The sequence below is a fragment of the Lepidochelys olivacea genome, assembly GCF_965140295.1.
Source record: "Lepidochelys olivacea isolate rLepOli2 genome assembly, chromosome: 1".
Lineage (NCBI taxonomy): Eukaryota > Metazoa > Chordata > Testudines > Cheloniidae > Lepidochelys > Lepidochelys olivacea.
The window spans coordinates 231,660,206-231,683,553 of NC_140411.1; the positions used below are offsets into that span (position 1 = coordinate 231,660,206).

A 23,348-nucleotide genomic window follows, 5' to 3' on the forward strand; every position below is an offset into this window, starting at 1 on the left:
TTTATTACATTAATTTCTTCCTTAGTTATTTGGAAAAGAGGAATCGTGTACCCCTCCCTTCAGTGCTACCTTAATTAAAGCCCTACAAATACTGCCAGAACTCATGCTGCATTACCTCTTAGCACCTTCCAGAAGCACTGAGTTGGATGACAACAGAAAGAGATGATGATCTGAATAACCACCAAGTCATTATGATAAAAGTGAGCGGAATACGTGGCCAAGCCTCTGTAGTTTACACACACTTCTACAATTACCTCCCTTCTTTTTTGCCTTGATGGGCAATCTCGTGTTCGGAGGTTCATTAACCTTTGTAAATCCACCCGCAATGTGACTCATTAGTAGTGGTTATCATGAAACAATGCAGCAGACTTTGAGTAGTGGGCCAGTGTTAAACAGAACGTACGTTTTAGTGTTTCAACAAAGATCTTGTTTCTAGCTCAGTTTTAAAAGTTCACGGCCATAACCAGCTGTTAGCAGCAATCACAGCAGAGCACTGATACAGGGTGACATGCAGGACTACTATACCTAAGGTAGGTGCACTTGCACTTCGACTGCGATCTTCAGATATCCAAACAATGCATATACCCACACGCAGCACAATGGGAGAGAATACGCAGAATGACAAGGTAAAACACACATCAAAATTTACACTGGCAAAATACAAGACAAGGGGAGAAAAGTAAAACAAACACACGCACCACACACAGCACTGACTTCACACACACATTAGGATTACCAGTACACTGTTAATCCCTTCCTCACCAAAACGTAACACAGCAAAGCTATATATTAATGAGGGTAAAACAACATCCTGATGATTTCAAATCAGCATTTGAGCACAAGAAAGTAAAAGATTGCATGTGTCATAACAATTCATTGTGCCTGGACCTCACAATACCCCTGTGAGGGAGACAAGTATTATTGACTGGTTTCCCAGATGGATACACCGAAGCACAGACAATGTAAGTGACTTTCTCAGATTTACAAAGCAAATTCATAGCAGAGCTAGGAGCAGGACCCAAAGTCCATCTCCCAGTCCTCTACTGTGACCACTATACCCCACTGCCTTCAGCTAATAAGGATTATTTAAAAATTGCTATTTTTGTTACGCTGCAGATGTCGTATGAAGAAATGGGCACAAAAACATCTTAGTGGGACGAGACAACGGGTCTAATCATTGAAATCTGTTCCATGTAGGCCTATCAATTTTCATATTCTATATGGGAGAGGAAGACATGGGCCATTTAGAACAAGGCTGTGGGTAAATTAACTCCCTTGGGCATAGGATCGGAGTGACCATTAAGTAGGCAAGAGTGGAAGTCTTTTCTTCTGACCAAGGAGGCAGTAATCCCATTTAAACTTCCGAAGGATGGAGGTTTTTCCTCTGCTCCTCTCCCAGGGGAAAATTAAAATTCTGGGAGGATGCATGTCAGATGCCCACGTTTTGCTGACACTTATAATAAAAAGATGGAAGACAACTGTAGTAGAGGTGCTATTGTAGGTATAATATTGGACTGTGGTAACAACACTGCTCTTGTGATAAGATCACAGTATTGAGCAGAGGTTGGAGCAGGAGAAAAATACTTATGAACCGCTGCATTTCAGTAAGGAACTTGCTACTTTAAAAGTGCAGTATGCTATGCAGGGGCTGAGCAGAGAGGTCAAGGCAAGGGTTGGATTGACCGGCTATTCAAAAGCACAGCATTTTTCTTGCGCAGCCATCAGTTACTCCAGTTCAGCCTTTGGGTTATATTGTGGCTGGCCCTGCCCGTTTATGATAGCTACGAGAGGTATAAAAAGAAACCCCCATCATTATAAAAGACTCTTGTTCAGAATACACTGGAGATGCTTTCAGGAGCGTGGTACCTACCCAAATTAGGTGCACTTGCTGTCCTCTTGTTATTTTTTATCTTGAAAAAGCCTCGTCCAAATGAAGATCTGGCTTTCCGGGTACCAAAACTGTCCTCATCTCCGGTACCACTATGGCTTGGGGATTTTGGAGGGAGGGTTCCACACTTGTTACCTTCCACGGAAGCTTTAGTCTGATTAGTCAGGAAAACAAAACTTCAGAACTTAATCTTACTGCACCATAAAAAGCTTTTAATTGTGCACAGTTAATTCTGAAAGGTAATCTGCAAAAAAAGGTAGCATTTGCACTGTAAAATAGATTATAGTGTGCATGTACTGAGTCTAGGTTAAATAAGCAAGATCTTCAGTTAAAATGTGTTCAGGACTCCATTATATTTACTACCTGTTTAACAGTAGCATTTCTGTACTAAACGTTTCAGATCTTGCAAAAGTGGCACTTTAAAATAATAAATTAACCACTCATTCACATAGGGTGTGATCCTGTGAAGTCCTGAGCTCCTCATCTCCCACTGGAAGTTTCTGGAAAAATGGAGGAAGAACAAGCACCTCATGACTGGCCAGTTCTCTGCAGATTGCCAGAAAGTCTCCAGGGACCATCAGCGGTTTGCAGAGCACAGTATGAAAATCACTGGACTAGCAGCCTATTTCCATTGTCCAATTCAAAGAAACAAAAGCAGCAAGCAAATGGCATAAATGGTGGAGACATAAATTAGATTTGTAAAATTCTAGCAGTTTTGATAATCTCAGATAATTGTAATATTAATAAGCATATCTCTATTTATTCTGAGTTTTTCAACATATGACTTTTAACCTCTCATGGTCTCTGATTGGCAAGGTAAACACAACAATTCTCCTTTTGCTGAAAAACACAGTCACGACTATAAAAGTGGTATCTGAGATACTAGGATTCTTCCCCATTACTTAGAATTTCAGTAATTCACTGAAATTACTTAGAATAGGAAATAGTGGCTGCATACTAGGCAGTGGTTGATAAATGGTTACTTTTTAATGGCAACCACTGTAAAAAGATAATAGCAATTCTGCTCCAAAACAACGTGAACTTGGAAGGTTTTTAAGGTAGAAAAACACAAGTCAATTACAAATGCTACAAAGCTAAATAACAAATCCGAGACGCAGCTTTGTTCGTTTGTGGTGGAACAACGTGTAACCTCACAGGGTTGCAGGGCTGGAGACACTCTAAATCCCTTGATCCTGGGCTGACAAGGGATGAGCATGCTGAAGCAGCAGCACGGACTCTGCCATGTGGGAACAGGAACTGCTTGTGCTGCTCTGTAAGGAATCCTCTGGCTGGCTCAGGAGAAGCATCAATGGTTTGGGCTGCAAGCCCCCTAGAGTCCTACTTAGCTAGGACAGCCTACCACAATAAGGGGTGTCCTTGGGGCATGGTGAGTATAGGTGAGGGGAGAACCTCAACTAGGAGACAGAGTGATTTGAAGATGTTTGCCCAAAGAGAAAGTGGGGAAAAATAGCTAATGGGTGATTTTATTTATTCTCAGCAAGTCAAAATGAAGAGCCATGTGTGAGAAGACAAGAGAGTGAGAGAATATAAACTTGACACAAAGTGATGGTGGAGACCCGAATATATTCCCTGAATCACACTTCACAACCTTGCTTGCAGGTCTGCTATGCTCCCTTAAAAATTCGGACACAATGTGAATAAAACTACGCTATTTAAAACACCTTCTGCTCTCTGCATTGCTTCACATGAAGACACACACAAAGGTTACCTCTGCTGGTTTCTGTACAGGTTCTTTGTCCTGTTTGGGAAGGATTGAGAAGTGTTAAAATTCTTAGTTACCCCATTATTTAATTCATTTCAGTTAAAAATAGTGAGATTTCTTTCCTCTTCTATTTTTCAAAGGAAATCACTTAAGAACGAGGAGTCCAGTGGCACCTTAAAGACTAACAGATTTATATGGGTATAAGCTTTCGTGGGTAAAAAAGCCACTTCTTCAGATGCATAGAGTGAAAATACAGATACAGGCATAAACATATATTGGCACATAAGAACATAAGAACTATACTTCCCCTAGGTTAATGTCACCTTTTATTTCCCCCTATACATGCATTTCTGTTTAGGTTTTGGATTTCATAATATGGTCCTTTTAGATCCTGATTTATTAATGCCTTTGCACAACCAACACTGGTTTTAATTACAAAAATTAAATGAATTTAGTGCTGGTAAAAAAGCATCTCTCTCTAAGCACAGTGAAAATAAATCTTATGGGGTATAATTCCAGGTTTACCCTTCCATAGCTCTGCAAATAACAGTGAGTCTGAACTAGAGCTACTTATCACAGATTTGGATATAATGGGACTCATATCTGACCTGTTTAGTTTTGGTTCTCGTTACGACAGATAAAGGTTTTTAACCCTAAGCAAAATTCACCCTCTCCTCCAGTTTCCTCCATCTCTATCATTCACCCATCTCTATTGCCGAGATGCTGGGGCACCCTTGTCTTCAACTTGCCCTGCTAATTTACATGACAATGGCAAACTGCCTTGTCTTTACTAGGATTTTACCTTGTTAGGCAACTTGAATTAAGAATACACCTTTTTACCTAATGAAGACACAGCTTTGGAGTGCAGGAAATTTACTTATGTAAATACTTCATACAATAAGAGGATAGACCCCCTAAATATTCAAAGACAGATTTTCTTCTTCACTAATATCCACAGGATTTTGTTACAAATGGGGTCATAGCTAGCTGCAAATGGAATGACCAGAGCTATGCTCTGCTTCAAACCTAATTTGGGGCAGGCAGGCAGAGCTGGAAGAGGAACTGACTCCATGCCACCCAAGAGACCTCCCCCACTACCACAGGAATTCTCATCTAGCCGGCTCCAACCAGATTCCAACCCCTTGCACCACTCAGGGGGCCAGAACTGGGGTAGACAATCTGGACCTCAGTATTAAGGGGAAAAATAAGGACTAAAAAACAAAACCAACCACTTCTGATGCCTCTTTCTTCAAATTGCCCAGACTGCTGGATTTTTGCAGGGGTGACGCTCTACAATAAGAACATAAAAATCAAAATCAAAATAATTAGGAATTGATTGAGTTAGACCCCACTGTCTCAAAGGCAAATATATTCTAAAGAACTGTATAAAGATTGTATTACAGCCCTCCTTTGTTAACTCCTCCCATGTGGTGGCTAGGTATTGCCAGGAGATCTTCTGTAGCACAATTACTGTTAAGGTACAAGAGGACGAGCTAATGCTGGAGTGACAGGATGTTTAACTCTGAAATTCTTTGCTTCTTATTTTAAATTAAATTTTCCAAAAGAAAATTGAGAGCTGTGCAGGCTTCACACTTCTGTCAGAAATGTGGACAGCAAGGAGTGCCATGTGGGTTTGTGGGATTTTTTAAGAAAATGTGGAAAAATTATGGGACACAGATGACATTATGGGATGGCAACAGTTGCATGTTGGGAAGTTGATCCCTTGCTCCACGGCACACCGGGTAACTCATTTTGGCCCCACCATGCATTGGTTACAGTATAAAGGGAGCCAGGCTAGTGAGTCAGTCGGGGTCAGTGGTTTTCTCAGTTCTAGGTGGCATGGCACCCCGGGAGGAACCTGTCACATACATATTCAAAAAAAATTTTTTTAAGCCCCAAGCCTACTGATCTTACATGACTTGACTGAAGACATTTCATACTGCAACAGAAATGAGATTAAATGCTAGTATATATTTATTGAAAAAGCACTAGAAATTATTAGAAATGATCAGAGCAGAAAACTCTCATCACCAAATTATTTTAAAATGAGTTAACGTGGTTAGAACAACACCACACATTTGCATGTGCTCATTAAAATTTTTTTACAAATATGGTGGAAAGGCGTTTAATCAGAAGCATTTAATTGGTTGATATGGTACTTACAATGGACTGTCACATGGCTGTGTTTCTACGGAGGAACATGGTGTTGTCTCTTCACTGTAAAAACAGACAAGGTACTCCATTATAAGATACCTACGAATTTCACTCTCTCTCTTTTCACCTGAATGGCTATATAATTACCACAAATCAAATCTTTTCTTCTGTCATCTTCTGTTATAAAAGTAAAAGGGTGGGAGTGAACTCAAGACGCATAGCAAAAGACTTCCTATACCACTGCAGGCTAACCAACATATTCAGGAATGAGTGAATAAATTAAGAGGTCACAGTATATGTAATGGTCTCATATGCCATTGCAAGAAAGGAATACACAAGCAGCCTATAACAGGAACTCTCGGAATGAGTCGGGTCACAGTGATCGTCTTTAAAAGAGAGAAAATGAACAAGAAACGAGATTCACATTGCTTAAGGCTAGAGTTACATGTGTGGCAGCACAGCATGAAGAAATATGGGACCCACTGGAAGAGAGGGAAGGAGAGAAGGAGAGCCGAGAAAGACAGAGGCCCTGATTCAGGAAAACACTTAAGCACAAGTGCTGTCCTGAGTGGAGATGCTTTCCTGGGTCAAGGCCAAAGAAAGCACACTTCAACACTTGTCTGCTCTAGTTTGTACCCTGAAGTCAAAGACAGTCTTATATCAATGAGATTTCATGGCATTTGGATTCCTAACCTCCCATATTACTATAGATAAAAATAATGGTTGAGATCTTCAAAAGCCAACTAAGGAATTTAGTGAAACATCTCTCATTAGCTGTACTAGGAGTTCTGTGGCTAAGGCTGTAATCCTCTAGCTGTTTTTAAAAATCTCAAATGCCGCTCCTTATTAAAATCTGCACTCATTTATGCCTCAGGCTAGAAAAACCCAGTTTCTTTGTCATATGCCAGCCTCAAGGGAATGAGCCTCTCAGACTTCTTGAAACCATGACTCATCTTCTTCCTGGTAGCTTAGTTACGGCTCCTGTGTACTGGCTAGTCACTCTCAGTTTCGGTTTGGGTTTGGCAGTGCTTTTCAGGAATTTTTAAAAATCTCCGAGTGCAAATCGCTTACAGCAAATTCACACTACACATGATGATATTGCATCTAAAACTAAGCTATTTATATAAAGTAAAAAGAAATATCCCAGATTCCCCACTGCATTTCATCCCTATCTTAAAGGGGGAAAATGGAGCCAGCCACACACATACCATAATTAATTAGTTGCTTCCCAGACTGAGGTGGCATGGTTAAGGAGAGTCAAGTGACTACTTAATGGACACCTAGGCCTTGTAAAAGAGCTGAGGGAGATCAATCTTCCCTGTGGAACCAGAGAGAATGGACAGGCTCCTGTGTAAGCTTCTGAGCCAGGGTCTGCAGGAGAAGGGTACTTCAGGGCAGTGGCTCTCAACCTTTCCAGACTGCTGTACCCCTTTCAGGAGTCTGATTTGTCTTGTGTACACCCAAGGTTCACCTCACTTAAAAACTACTTGTTTACAAAATCAGATGGAAGTGTCACAGCACACTATGACTGGAAAATTGCTTACATTCTCATTTTTACCATATAATTATAAAATACATCAATTGAAATATAAATATTGTACTTACATTTCAGTGTACAGTATACAGAGCAGTCTAAACAAGTCATTGTTCATATGAAACTCACTTAGCTAGTGCTTTTTATGTAGCCTGTTGTAAGACTAGGCAAATATCTAGATGAGTTGATGTACCCCTTGGAAGACCTCTGCGAACCCCCCCGAGGTACACGTATCCCTGGTTGAGAACCACTGCTCCAGTGGAACCAGCCTGGGGACCCGATGCTCTACTGGAGCAGGGCCATAACGACTCAACGGTAGCCCAGAAACTGGGAACAGGTCCCAGAGGGTGGGGTGAAGAGAAACCCGCAAAGAGTAGAACCACCTTTTTGTTTGTTGTGATTTAGTTGGACATTTGCTACCCCAGAAGGGGTTTTGTTTGCGACTTGGCCAGAAGGCTAAGTCACAGCTCTAGCCCTGGCTGGTGTGTGCTGAGGAGACCCATCTCAGGGAAGGAAACTGTGGCAGGGAGCACCTATTGTGCCACATTCAGCCAGCTGGGGGGCGCTATGGGGCAACTGCTCCCCACAACAGTCCTATTAATTTCAACGCCTTCTTTGTTCACAAGCACGTAGCACACTATTGGTGCTATCATGAACAACAATAACAGAAATGCGTTTGGGGAGTGTATAGTTCAACCCTAGATGGACATTATAATACGTGACAATGCTAGTTTGAGGAAACAGACTTAATACCCTAATTGTCCAATAAACACAATTTCACCTAACATTTTGTAACAAAACTTTGACTTTACATACCAGTTAGAAATAGTTTGTAATAACTATACCTCACTTCACTCGCAACTGCTGGTTTAGGCTGTGCTTTTACTTTTTCTGTAGCTGCTTCTGAGCTTTTGGGTGCTGGTGGAAAAGCAGGGATTGAAACTTGCAGGATGCTGGTGTGAATTTGTAGTGAATTCTAAAAGAAGAAAGGATACAACATTACAGTGGGCAAAAACTACACAATCACTGCATGAAAATAAGAATCAAATAGATCAGTGACAAAAATAAAAAAGTCTGACTCAGGCATATGGTTCGATTCATTTTCTTTTTACTATAAACATAGTTTAGTGCTTATAAAGATGGGCCAGGCTGACAACACTGGAGCTTAAAATCTTCTGTTGGTATACAGAGTGGGTATAACAGGATGGATAAAAGCAGCATAAGCCTCTTGATGCTGCCTGGTCTATGTGTCTCCCTTAGGGACCCCCTATGACATAAAACAACAGTTCACTCTCCATCTCCGTTCAGTCCTTGGCTCCTCTGAGACTTCCAGCAAGGGGGCCAATTATTTAAGCCATTTATTTTCTTTTACATGTAAAGCGCCTCCCTCTGGCTCTAAGCCCTAAGGCCCTGATTCAGCAAAGCATTTAAACACACACTTAAGGGCTCTGCTGAATCTGGGCTTCAGGCCTAATCGTATCATTTATTTACGCATGCACAGCTTTATGCATGGGACGCATCCCATTGGGTTCGATAGGACTACTACTCATAGACACATCAGAACATAACAGTAGACTGTATCCATAACCTTACAATTAAAAGACAAAAACACAACCCGGAAAGGTCCTATGGAATTTAACAGAAAACTGTAACTTTCTCATAGGTTATTTGAAACATCCTGTAGGATTCAATAGAAAATTATAAGCCTGCTTTTCAGTTATATAGAATGGTTCAAAAAATCCTGTACAAAGTTATTTTCTATTAAATTTTATACGGATTTTTTTAAAAGTAATTTCTCTAACATCCTATTAAATATCTACATAATGTTAATAGATGAATTCATTTTATGCACTTGTGTAAATCCATCTCTCGTCAGTGAAACCCTTAAGCAGGTGCTTAACTTTATGCATGTGCTTAAGTCCCATTAAATGCAACTTCAATGGGATGTGATCATGTGTTTAAGTGATTTGCCCAAACAGAGAGGCACAAGATATAAACTAACACACACAAAAGGTAAGAGAAAATTACACTTTTAATTTTCAATGTTTGTTATCTCAGATATTAAGCAACACAAGAAACAGTTTAAATACATGATGTATAACAGGACAGTACCATGTCAGCTAAAATGATCCCCATTATTTTACAATGCAAATGCAAGACATGTTTGTGAATGAAACTGCTGGTAGAATGCAGCTGGGTTTCTCCACAGTCTCCACCTGTTGTGTCTTGTCTTGTACTTAAATTGAAAGCTCTTTGGGGCTGGGATTTGGGCTGGCTTTGTACAACCTTAGTACAGTGGGGTCCCAGTCCATGATTAGGGCTTCTAGGTGCTACACTAATTCATTTCACCATTGTTCTCGATTTCTTTACAAGAGAATCAACAAAATGATGTATTCATATATAAATTCAACCCATGGAGGCAAACACCCTATTTCAAGCTGTTCAGAGCCTTCCAGAAGGCCAAAGCACCAGACTTGTAAATATACTACATAAAAATTAGGGTCTTAATCCCACCACTCAAATGAGTAACTTTTCACACATGAGCAGTCCCACAGAAGTCAACAAGACTTTTACTCATGCGTTATCTTGGTGTAAGATATTGCCTATACATAACTGTCATGATACAGTACTCTTTCTTAGTGCCCAGTCCTGCACGGCCTGTTCACCCGGATCTCCAGCTGAAGGAATGCAGGGCCATGCCCTAGGTTTAAAGGGACATCAACTCAAAAGAATCACACCCCTCAAATTTTCTGATCCACTGTTACAAGGTACCCTGAAGATTACTATATATGAAACATTTGTGTGTGGGGGATGGTCAGGAGAGCCGGGGATGGTGATCGTATGTTTCAGTTTGCTTGCTTAGTGCATTTGACAGCATTTGGTTTACAGCTATTTCCACTGGTTTTCTCTGTATAATCAGTTACTTCCTCATTTTGCATGAGTGCTTTGAGGGGAGAGAGAAATATTTTAAATATAGGAAAACATGCTTGTAAAATCAAGGATGTTGGCGTGGGGCAGATCATAAACGACTTATAACTCATTTTTGGAAATGGAGAAAATACCAAGTAGACTGTACCCCTTTAAACATACTATAGTATATATTTTAACGGATTTTAAATAGTCTCAAATTTACTACAGGTAAGCGAAAACAAGCTTTTAAAGAAGATATTACATAAAATCAGTGAGAATACAGTTCCAGAAACTTTCTTATATTTGATATTAAAATCATTTCTGGACATTTTAATGAAAATTAAATATGATTTTTTGAGTTTACAAATTTGGGGTTGGTGGCCTTCAAACAAATTCCATACTGGTAAGGACTTTCCGAACAAAATGGGGAAGTTTTACTGAAACTGCCTAACAAGCAAGAAAACTTAAAGAAGCTGGGGGCTGGTTTCTGTAATACAACTACAGCATGAGTAACATTGTCAAGTAGTGATACGTTGAGAGAAAATAGAGAACAGTACCTCTTCGGGAACAGTGGTGTTAAACTCTTCATGGCTCGGAGAGCTGATTCCTGGGACAGGAGATGGACTTTTCTCTTGCTCAGTTAAACTCTGCATGTCCAATAAAACCGCTGAAACAGATCCTGAATTTAAAAATTCTTCACATTCACCTTCTTTGCCTAATAGAAGAGAGATGCAAACAAACTGGCTTTAGTTCAGTACATACGAGTATTGTTCTATGGAGGACTTTTATTTATGGGCTCAATAGGGCAACAGGGTTGGGAGGGTGATGGTGATAGGAGGAGACAGGGTGTAAGGGTGGGATGGCTGGCTTTTTTAACCCCTTCCTGACTGGGATCATGATTTCCCAACACAGCTTAAAGTAAAACTCCACCAATAACAAAAAAGCATCAGTGCTTAACAGCAGGAGCTCCAATTCTAGCAGTACCAAAGCAGGACAGAAGTACTGATACCCCATAGGCAGCCATAGGATCATGTTTGTGCTGTGCCCATACAACAAAAGGCAAGCAAAGTTTCACACTGTGAGCCAGATCCTTAACTGGTGTAATTCGGCATAGCTCCATTGGCTTTAATGGAACCATGCCAACTTCCAGCTGAAGATCTGGCCCCATAAATCCCTATTTGGAATTTGATGTCTAGGCAATGTTAGGCAGAAACCCTGCACACTAATGATCCAACTGGATTTTTTTTTTAAAATCCAAGAGGGTTGAATTTCTTTTAAGTTGTGGTTTTGAATAAATGAAATTTCCAAAAATATACGGTTACTGGACTCCTGATAGATTCGTTAAGGTTTATTTGGGGTTCTTGGGGAACCAGAATGCACAATCCTCATTTAAATGCATGGGGTGAGATGTTTTGCTGTGCCATTAAGAGGCAGGCTAGAGGAAAGGGACTAACAGTGGCTTGGTGCCCTCCCAATTCTGGGCTACTGCGGAGGCCCCTGTGGCCCCTGGAGTAAGGCAGCCCTGAAGGGCTGCCTGTCTCCAGCTGCCTACGGTAGCAGCACTGCCTGGAATCCCTACAGTGCTTCGTGCTGTGGCCATACCCCATCCTACTCCTGTCCACTCTCATATACATCCAAAGCAGGGCTTATGCTTATGGTGGGGCCCACATGCGGCAGTGTAAAAGCCAGCTCATACAAAGCCTGAGCTGGGGGAACTTTCCCCTAGCTAGGTCCAGTTGTCTAATGACTCATTTATGCAACTGCAGCAGATTAAAAAGGGCCACAGTGGATGGAAGCATCCTGCTCATGCAATTATATTTCTTAATTACAGCAGAAACCCACTCCCTCCACATAAGCATTTCAGGGGGGTCCTTTTCAACATGTTGAACATTCTGTGTGTTCATTAATGTATCAGACCCCAAAACACTGCACAGAGACATTTCTTTTCCCATCCTCACTGAGACAAAAAGAAACTGACATGTTTGTCTCAAATGTAAGATGAAGAATCAAAATCTGTCTCCATTGTGCCATCTGAGCCAAAATGGGGGACAAAGCTCAAGGCAGTAAATAACTGGAAAAAGAACAGTCAAAATCAATTACTGTGCTAGCTTCTAAATAAGAACAAAAAAATTCCCTGCCAGTTTGTACAGTGCCACAAATCAGTGGTGTCTCAGTCTGCCAATTCCCTACCATGTTAGAGTTTGTGTTAGCGTTTCACTGACAGCATTGCCATTCTTTAACTGGTTCAGTCATTGAAAGGTATGGATTTCTACACTTCTGATCAATACCAAAGTACCAGATGACTGCCCCAATGCTTTTTCTTGTCATTGTTATTGTCATTCACAGCGCTGTGTTTCTAGAACCTGTAATTTATTGTCAAAGTAAAATCTCAACCTTACTGCCCCTTTTCTCTAGCCAAAAACATTGTCTGTGTTCTGTGAAGCATACAAGAAATAAAATACACTTTTATCATTTCCCATGGAATGTAGAGTATCACAAATGTGCACCACTGAACCTTGGTTTCAAAACCTCTCTCTGTGTCGCCACTATTAAATAGGTTGTTCGGTCATACCACCCTTTGCTCTGTCATGCCACCCTTTGCTCTTTTCATGTAAATGCTCAAATTTCATGACATAGGCATATGAAGTTTGTATATAGCAGCGGTTGGCTACCTTTCAGAAGTGGTGTGCCAAGTCTTCATTTATTCACTCGAATTTAAGGTTTTGTGTGCCAGTAATAAGAATCCATGCTGAGCTGTGCTCCTTTGTGGCACTGTCTGCACCCCTCACTGCCCCAGGCTGGGGCCAGAGGGCCATAGCTGGGGGTGGCTGCAGAGCCCCGGGCCAGCAGCTGGGACCCCAGGCCAGCAGCAGAGCCCCCTGGACTGGTGGCCAGGACCCGGGGCCGGCAGCAGGCTGAGTGGGGCCAGTGGCTGGAACCTTGGCTGACAAGGGGCCAGTGGCCGGTACCCCAGGCCAGCAGCAGAGCCCCCTGGACTAGTGGCCGGGACCGGCTGCTGGCTGAGTGGGGCCAGCGGCCGGAACCTCGGCTGACAGGGGACAAGCGGCCGGTACCTCAGGCCAGCAGCAGAGCCCCCCAGACCGGTGGCCATGACCTGGGGCCGTTAGTGGGCTGAGCAGGGCCGGCGGATGTAACCCCAGCTGGCCATGGAGCCCCTGGGACTGGTGGCCAGGACCCGGGCAGTGTGAGTGCCACTGAAAATCAGCTTACATGCCATAGATTGCCTACCCCTGGTATATAGTGACGTGCAAGCTGGGGTCAATGACACTAGCAAATAAATTGCCCACCATGAGGAGCCCACCAGGGAAGATCATACTCTTACATCCCAAGTCAAAGCCCACTGAGGTCAATGGAATGACTGCTATTGACTTGAATGGGCTTAGGATCAGGCTCTTAGTAAGTGGGGAATGATTGCTTTCACCATGCAACTTGTCTAAACAGGAATTTGTATAAGTGCTTCTACGTGTATTACATAGGATGACAACAATGCTGTCAAGCAGCACACTCACTATATGATTAATACTAAGGCATTTCAGTGATCATTGATATAATGCAACTGCTTCTTATGGGTGGCTAAGGCAGCATGAACTGGTGATTTTCCTCAGTGCATTGCAACAGGGGCAGAGCTAAAGTAATTTGGATGCCTTACTGCAAAAATGAAACCTTAGCACTGTGAGTTTTTCATTTGTATTCAACTCCAATGTTTTGAAAGGTCAAATGCACCCAAACCACAAACACCCCCCTGCTACTATCTTCACCTTCATGAAATTTTTGTGCAGGAATTTCTCTCTTCTTTAAAAATGGTCCTAGGAGCTGCTAGGGAGGAGTCTTTCTCCTACAAACCCTTTGAGGGCCAGGAGATCCAACAGCTCTTAGGAAGATAGAGAGATGCCCCCTTATTCTGTTGGCCACAGAGTACCCTGCAAATCAGTCCCCACCCACCGTCCTGTGCTGACTTCGTAAGATCCAATTCCTATGACTCTCTGGAAGCCTCAGGATGAGGGTTCCTCTTCTGCAGAGCTTAGGAGCAGCACAGTAGTGAGACTTCCCTCCGGTCTGTTGCCTAATGGGTCAGACTCTCCTCCTAAGGCTTGTGGCAGCGAGGTTGCAGGTGGCTTTCGAGTCAGCAAAATGTGGGGGGTAGAAGGGAGGGGAAGAGTCCCCCTACCCATCCTGCTGCTAACTCACAGGCTTTGCAGTCTATCCCTGGGCAGGTCCGGGTCAGAGGATCCCCAGGCACAGGTATTTGCCTGACCCCCCCAGAGCTGCAAGTTAGCCTGTGCAACAGCACCACTTGGTCAGGAACTCTCCTACTGCCTTGCAGCGTTACAGACTCCCTAGGCTTCCAGCCTGCCTTTGATCTGGTTCCTGTTCCTGCCTCAACCTTGCTTGAGCCTTGTTGCAGCACTCTCCAGCCTTATCCATGCCCTAAATCCCACCTTGCACCAGCCCTGTACCTGCCGCTGGACCCCCTGGAATGACTCGAACCTAGATTTGACCTTTGGCCTGCAACAGGAGTCCAACTGCAACACTGATTTGGCTAGTCTACAGACTTTGACCTTGGTTCTGACCACAGCCTATCCCAGATCACAGTTTCAGCACTGCCCTCGGTCCAGTTATATATCAAATTATTTTTTATAGCTGCCTTCTCTTCCCCCCTAAACCAGGTGTTTTTTTAAACCAGTATGGCCGCCTTCTGCAATTGTGGCTTTTGGGGCATCTTGTAAGGTATCTTAAATGATTCCCAAATTATCATTCAATTTGTTCCTCCGAGCTGATCTGGCTCATAATTGTTTTCAGCTTTGTGAAATTGGCCCTATTAAAGTACCACATGTATATATATATCACTGGACTTTACTCTGTGTGAACATTACAAATGTGATAAAAATCACCACTTGTACCCATCATGTAGAGCATGATGAACTTCTTCCCCCATCCCTCTCCCATCCAGGCCCTTCACAGGAACTCTCAGGGACTGAAAAACCTGAACCCTGCACTGACAGGAGTTAGCTATTCTGCTCCCTGTCCAGTGCCAATCTTCACTCCTTGAGAGTCTCAGTGGGGCCTCCCAAGTCCCATCCCCAGCAACCTTAGAAATCCCCAACTTTTATAAGCCTTGGGATGCTCCTTAGGGGTCACCTACAGTGTTAATACACATCCGCCCTTCCCCCCACCCTCAAAAAGCCAAACTGCCTTGTCAGGGACTAACAAGTCAGTTCTCAGCCTTGTGGAGGTTTGGGGTTGGTCCTTTGCAACCTTCTAGAGGTTCAGAGTGACAAAACCGGTTTCTGATGCAAGGCAATTCAGCACTGCAGGTCACTGTGCTTCCTTCATGAGGTCTGCAGCCTGTACACTCTCAGACTCTCGCTGGTAAAATGTTAGGCAGCCTTCCCGCTGGTAAAATGCCAACATCTGTTTTAACAGTTATTGACCAAGACTAAATCTTTTAGGAACAGATGTGCTACAAGATCCAACCTGTGCAATGAATGAAGCAGGGGTCTTGTGGAAGACACAGTACATGATCATGTAATTAAAGGCTGTGTCATAACGCATATGCACAAGGAGGCTAAATTAAGATTGTACAGACAACCTTAATCCTCTGGCATTTTCTAAATTTTGAGTGTTTGATTAGGAAACCTGAACCACCTTTTCTAAAGCACAGAATCCTACCACTTGAGCTATGGGACTGAGTACATTATCTGGCAGTAGAGAAGTCTGTGATCCCAGAGGGGGGTACGCCATTGATACCATGTACTGGCTCTAGGGATGGTCGGGGGAGCCTGGCCCAACCTGGTTCCTTCTCTCGTCCCATCCCACAGAAGAGGGATGTGTGTGGGGGCGTGCTCTTCTTCTAAGTCATGTCCTCCGGAGGGAGGATGTGATCCTGAGGCCACGTGCTGGCTCCAGAGGATGTGATGAGGATAGGGAGAGCCCAAGCCTGGCTCTCTCCTGCCCATCACCTACTGCTACACTTGCTCTAGCTGCTCTCAGACTTTCCCAGGGCAATCTGTGATGCTGCTGCTTCGGTGGTGGTGGTGGTGGTGAGCTCAGCTCTTTAGAACATTCATGGCCAATTATTATTTTAGCAGGCTGCCAACTCTCCCTAAGGAATGCAAGCAAGAGAAGGGGAATGGTTATTTTTAACAGTTAAACCTCGATGGAATTTCATGGGACAAAGAAAAGGAACTGCTCTAGCCCAAGGACTTTCCCTTTGCTGAGTTTCAAAGGCCTGTGGCAATCAATGGAGGTGACAGAGCTTCTCAAAAAGAAAAAAAAAGGCACAAGAATCTTTTAAAATGGAAAGCGTCAGGCAACCTAAATGATAGGAGTCGCTACCTGCTCCCTATAAAATCATCAAGGCCAGTTATCGCTGGTGTTAACTGGTGTAACTGCATTGCCTACAATGGAACTATACCAATTTACACTAGTTGAGGAACAGGGTCTTAATATACTCTTACCTGGAAAGATAAGTCCGAGAGTTAAATATCTAATGGTATCACAGTATTTGTGCAGTTTAAATGCTAGCAATGTGGGAAATCTTTGCACTTGTACTGTACCTTTTTTTCCCTGAGCCAATATTACCATGTCTTGCACTTTCTTATACCGATTCAGGGATTGTCGCAGCTCTTCTATCTTCCGATCCTAAAATAAAGGGAGGATCCACGTTGTGATTGTCATTTCTTTTATGAAGAGTCAAAAATAAGAAATAAAAACCTAAATAAATTAAATTGTCTAACAGATTTAAAGAAAATAGAGGCGGATAAAAGCTCAGAGCTTGAAGAGTGCTGGAAATCCAAACCGGGATTTATATTTGGTGAAAACTGGTTTCTGTACAAAGGACATAACCAAAACTCAGGATCTAAATACACTTTATAGAAAGCTCTTTTTCATATTTGGCCCATTAATAATTCATAGAAGTGTTACGTAGAGCTTTACATTTTCAAAGCACTTTACAAGATAGGTCTTGAGCCGCAAACCTTTACTCATGCGAGTAGTCCCACTGAATTCAATGGCACTACTTGTGTGAGTAAGGATTACTTGCATGGACAAGATTTACAGGATACAACTTATAAATGCCTATTTGTGGTGCGGTCAGAAGCAATTGCAATATACCTATTGACTTATGTGAGAACAGAATTGGACCCTGACTAATTAATCTTCAAAATGAACTGTAACAATTTACAGGCTGCCCATGTGCTGATCGTACTAGAGGTATAACTTCACACAAGGAACAAATGCTGAACTAATGGCTGTTTCGCTACCTTTTCTTCATTTGCCGCCATTAGAGACTCGACAGCCTTCTTCATTTTCTGTACCTCTATATCTAAAAGTATAGAACACAATTGCACAAGTCAGATTAAATGAGAAAGTAAATGGAAGAAAAAAACCATCCTGACCATTTCTGAAGCTATGTTTACAAGAAATAAACAAACAAAATGCAAACTACTACAATAATTTCCATCTGAAATGGAAAGCAAGATTCACAACATTCTCTCTATGGAAGGAGTTTCCAATAACTGAATGACTGAATTTAGCAAATATACATATCCTAAACAATACTAAGGAAACTGCTAAATCAATCAGTGATGCCTTTCCTGTGTTATTTCAATCCTTTAAATAACAGAATAATTATAATGAAGAGCTCCAAAATAAAAACATTACAACAGGAGTGCAATAAAACAGTCCTTCATTATGATAACAGCCAAACATTCCATAGGGCATTTTATCAACCCAGCTATACAAAGCAATGGAATTAAGCAGTGGATTGTGGGACATGGTGAGAAAAGCATTATGTCATGAGGCTTAGTCATAGCCCAGAATGGATGAGAACAGCATGATGGAATGGTATATGTATTCACTGTGATGAGCAGTCATGCTAGAATGTGTGTTGTAGTTTAGATGTAGAAAAGGATCCTTAAAACAGAGATGAGTACAAACTGTGCTTCATCTATAATCCTCACTTACAAAATATGTAAACGCCATAATGTAAATATGTAAAAAGAGGGGAATTTTTTTAAGAGGTCTGGATTTTCTTTATTTCTATTAGAAATCTACCTATTTTGAATGAGCAAATGCAGCTTTAAAATTAAATAAGTTACAAATATGGAAGAGTGATCAAAAGGATGAAGAAGCAAAAATTCTGCTTTGTAACATCACAGATTAGTGTTTTAATCTGCTACGGATTATCGCACACCAACAAATATAACCGAGGATTACTGCTGAAGGGGTGAAGAAAGTTCTTCCTCCACAAAACGGACGACCAAAGAAAGATGTATAAAATGTATCATCCTGTGCATGATTGGCTCACTGGATACATAAAGCTGTTTAAAGTTAGATATACAAATTCTCTGCTGGTGCAACTCCACTGACTTCAGTCGAATTATGCCAGCAGAGAATTTGGCCTACCGTATTGTGAATGCACTTAATATAGAGGGATATGTTTTATTTATATGTGCCTTTTATGTAGAAAAATCTATTTATTTAACCATCTGTAAAAGTACTTCTTAGCAGGATCAATTTAATTTCTTACAAGCCTTTCTACAGTGAGTCATATCTAACGGGTGTGTAAAGCACCTAGAAATGAACAAGTATAGCAGGCTCCCTCTCTTAGGCTGCTTCAGGAAGCCAAAGATTTTGTTTACTAGATTTTCAATAAAAAGATTCATATTAAAAGTCATAGCCGATTGAAATCTCCCTTCATTTCTAATAATGTAACTGAGGGTTATAGATGAGGCAATCTAACAGCTTCTGTTAAAGCAGTTTTAAAAACACATGCAGAAGGCTATATTGGACAGAACTTCTGAAGTATAAATGCTCGTGGAAAGATACTAGGAAACCTTACTTTTGTCTTTGAGCTTCTTTTTACAATTTTCATCTGTGCAGGAAAACCCAGTGGATTTGAAATTAGCACACAGGTTATGACATTAAATACCATTTAACATTACACACTGTTACTGTTGGAGTCAGCAGTGAATCATTCCTTACCCTCTGACAACAAGAGTAAAACAAACAACATTTATAATTTAAGGGCCCAATCCTACAACCTTGCACACAAGTACTCCCTACTCACCTGCTAAAGCCAAACAGGATTACTTTGTAAGGGCTCTGACATGAGAGTCTATACAACTGGACTTTATACAAGGCCTCAGCACTTTTTCCCGCCTGCATGTTTTCACATACATTGTCTCATATAGTATTTATCCCAACAGACTGTTCTTACCGTAACACTAGATATGAAATATATTACACTTGTACTAACAACTAATAGTAGAGAACAGAATACAATTACTCAGGTAAGCATAAATCTGCAAACATGGCAGATAATCTGCAAATATTTCAATTGCATTCATTGCAAGAAAACGCATTCTTTAACATTTTCCAAACACAACAGAACCTTGCTTCATTCACAGTAATGACTGGGAGACCCCTGTGTGCAACTGAACTCTGCAAATTATGGCTCAGTACAATGAATCAAAAGGAGCAGCGAAGGTTGAGGATGCTTGGCACCTCCCAGGAAAAAGCTCAATATGAGTAATAAATGTAATAAAAACAAACATTGGAAAATCAGTATGTGAACAAAAATTGCAAGATAATGCACACAATGTCTTTTATACATTCATTTTGGCAACTGAATTCCAGTTAGTTTTATTTATTCATAGTACAATAATACTTCACACTAGTCTAGCAAACATAATGAAGCATATTTTACAAAAATAATGGAATCTCAGAAATCTTAAGACTGACTATAGCAAGTGTATGTTACTGAGAAGTAAAGTAAGAGCTGGTCAGAAAATGCCAATTATTTTTTGTGGCAAATTTTGAAGACAAAAAAAAAAACTTTTAAAAATCCCCATAATCTTCTGAGAAAACCCCCATAACCGATTTTTAAAAATTTTCTTTAAAAGGTTTGGGTTTCCAGTTTTTCACTAAGAAACTGGAAAATGTTGACCACAATGACAATTCTCCATGAAAATTCAGGTTTAAGTAGGACTCTGATAGGGTTTAAGTGGGACTTCCAAGTAGCGTAGGTAGGCCTTGTGCTCATGTCCTGAATTTCACCTAATTAGGCCTGCTCTACAATTAAAATTTTTGTCAGCACTCAGGATGGCCAACCCTCCAGGACTGGCCTGGAGTCTCCCGGAATCGATCTCGATCTCCGGGTGACTACTGAAAGCAATCCAGGAGATTTTAATAGGACATTTTAAGAAAATGATATTATGTCATGTTGGGGAAAAAATATCTGGGATAGCTTCAGTCAGAGTTGGCAACCCTATCAGCACTGCTAAATTGGTCAGGCGAGTGATTTTCTTCCTTTACCCCTAAACGACTTAGCTATGCCAAGTCCCAACATAGATGGAGTTATACCCCGCCCCCAAAAAAGTCCTTTTGCCAGTATAACTTACTCCATTAGAGCAGTAAACTATACTTTTGCAGTTACAAGCTTCATCTACATGGGGTTGGGAGGTATTCCCAGCAAACCCTTTCTATTGTAGACAGGGCCTCAGAGTTGTAAACACTTGGTCACCTTATTTTAAAGCAAATCAACAACCTATCATTGTAGGTTTTAGGATTGCTTTGTGAATACTCGCCGAATATGTTAAAAGGAATAAACATGCTGGCAAAATGTGTAAGGAAACTGAGGTTTATAACGATGATTCCCTTATAACAATTGACAGAAACAATTATTTAAAACAAGTAAGGCATAACTACAACTGTGCAAAAGACACCTCTAGAAACCTCCACTTAACCGAGAGCCTCTTTTGTCCTTACCTCTGTCAGTTATTTCCACTCCTTCTCCTTTCATCTTGCAAACCAATTTTTCTTGTAACTTTCTTACTTCTGCTTCCTTCTGTTCCAATTTCTCTTTCAAAGATGCCAGTTCATCCTGTATAGATCCATAATCATTTATCCATGAGAAGAACAAGGTTTAAGTAGAATTTTAAAATATTTTTTACTATTTAAGTTAGAGATGGTTCCCAGTCAAAATTTCACACCTAAGAAGCCCAGGGAGAAGAGCCTAATCTGGTGCAAACTGTTATGGGCCCACTGAAATAATTACGTCAGCTGAGAATCTGTCCCCAAAACTTTGAATCTCAACTTTTGCAGTAAAGCTGCTATCTCTAACAGGACAGACCCTTCCCCTGGGTCAAAACAGCCCCAAACTTGGAAATAGTTTGGATTCAGACCAAATTTTCCATGCAAGTACCATCACCAATTTAAAATGTATGATTTTTTTTTGGTCTGAATTAAAAGTAGCATCGGGGAAAAAGGGGCATTTCTTTTTAGCATGCACAAATAGTAAAATTGAAGGGGATGAGGCTATATGCTTCACGGCAATTTCACAGCACGTTGTATGTTCGAAGTGCTGAAAGTGAAATAGAGTTGCATAATAATTGAATCGTGCTATATTTTCGGCCTAGTATTTTATCATGTAGTATCCGAACACATGGGGTGTATGCGCTTACTGCATGTGTTTGAAGGCTAATAGGTGTTTTTTTCTCTTTAAATACAGCGTTGTCTCAAAACAGGCCATTAACAGTTTTATCAATACACACAACTGACTATGAAAGAAAATCAGTCATAATATTAAAAAAAAAGCCAAACACTCTGAAAAGCAATTCAGACAAAAAGAAAGAAAATAAGTCACAGGCAGTTTTAGCAGTGAGGGTCTAAATAAGGAAACCAACCAAACCTCATGAACATCATGGACATCTATGCTCACTTTCCATTCAGACAACATAGGATCGGGTCACTGCACCTACACAGATTAGTTCACCTATAACTTACACTTTAGCAGGGTTTGCTATTGCAACACCTCAGCCGTGATTCGGTTTTGTAAACCAAAATCAAAGAGGGTGGCTGGGATATGGGTCCCATTTCACTGGAACACTCAAAGCTCAGATGGTTCTTGGGGTCAGATAAATGCTTCTGAACTGTATCTACCCCCATACACACTGACCCAGCATTAAATTTTGTTTCCAAACTTTGGGCCAAATTCTGCTCATCTGAACAACATGTCCCTTTGGCCTCACTGGGATTTCTTATGGCAATAGCTGGAATAGGATTTTACCCTTTGCGGAAGCATATTTGATAATTATAAAATGGCATTTGCTCAACTTTCTTTTTAAAAGCAAAACTCAAAATTGCCTTTGCAATGTCTAACATTTCTATTAAATCCTGAAACGGATATGCTAAAATGTAACATTTGGATTGAAATACCTTTCTGAGCTTCACTAGTGATTCCAATGTTTCCAGAAAAAACGGCTTGATTTTGCATTCCCCAGACACTCCAAACTGGTACTGGTTTCAGAGTGGGAGGTTTAGTTTTACAGGACACGCAGGTTTGGGCCCTACATTCTTCCACAAATGTGTCCCTATCATAGAATCTTTAAGAGTTTTTAGTACAATAATTGAGATTTAAATTGGAGTTGCATTCAGTTTCTGATGCAGGGTACTTTCCCCAATTAACTCAACATACGGTCTGTTAATTTATTATGCTCATAATATTTGAGGAAGTTGATATATTACAACAATTATTTTCTTGTTTAAAAATACATTAACAAGCCTTTGGCAAGAAATTCACGTGAAATTAGTGTGTGAGTCTACTTCTATAAGCAGCTCAGTAAGAGCTTTTTCTGAATAATGAATGCAAGCTGTAGGAGTGAAAATTACCCCTTTGAATGGGGATACTTTAAATTTAAAATAAAGTTGTGGGTAAACCACCCAAGGCCTGTGAACCACTGAAATCCCTGTAAAGTCCTATTTATGCCCTAAAAACAATTTGTTAGGAACATCTCATTTCACAAAGTTTAGTTTCTAGTGGGAAGAGCACACTGCATGTCAACAGAAAGTAATCAATAAAAAACACAGACAGCATGACAGCAAGATGCAAACACAGACCACAAAGCAGTGGTGCAGAAAGGATTCAAAACAGGCCCAATATTACCCACAATCTACTACACCTTTAATATCTGGCATTTTTGCTCCATCCGCTGCTTTTCATACTGCATCTGACCCACTTTGATTTTCATGCTAGAAAGTTTGGCCATTAAAGACTGGTGACAGAGATAGAGGAGTGAGAGAAAACTAATGATAGAAAAGAAACAAGGCTAGATAGA

General features: G+C 41.0%; 1 protein-coding gene across 5 annotated transcripts in view; it reads right to left on the reverse strand.

Annotated features, from left to right (window-relative positions):
• PPFIBP1 (PPFIA binding protein 1) overlaps positions 1-23,348 on the reverse strand; it is a 172,252-nt gene that overhangs the window by 20,807 nt on the left and 128,097 nt on the right. For 2 of the 5 annotated variants that reach the window (XM_084646080.1, XM_084646081.1), the window contains exons 8-18: positions 21,001-21,115; positions 19,073-19,105; positions 17,493-17,554; positions 16,788-16,872; positions 10,767-10,924; positions 8,145-8,275; positions 5,775-5,828; positions 4,841-4,901; positions 3,618-3,647; positions 1,871-2,042; positions 526-558 (exon numbers count right to left, since the gene is read on the reverse strand). In XM_084646080.1, coding sequence (XP_084502206.1) covers positions 526-558; positions 1,871-2,042; positions 3,618-3,647; positions 4,841-4,901; positions 5,775-5,828; positions 8,145-8,275; positions 10,767-10,924; positions 16,788-16,872; positions 17,493-17,554; positions 19,073-19,105; positions 21,001-21,115 — 934 coding nt within the window. The remainder of the gene's footprint in view (positions 1-525; positions 559-1,870; positions 2,043-3,617; positions 3,648-4,840; positions 4,902-5,774; positions 5,829-8,144; positions 8,276-10,766; positions 10,925-16,787; positions 16,873-17,492; positions 17,555-19,072; positions 19,106-21,000; positions 21,116-23,348) is intronic. The other 3 variants (XM_084646083.1, XM_084646082.1, XM_084646084.1) reach the window with 3 other exon arrangements.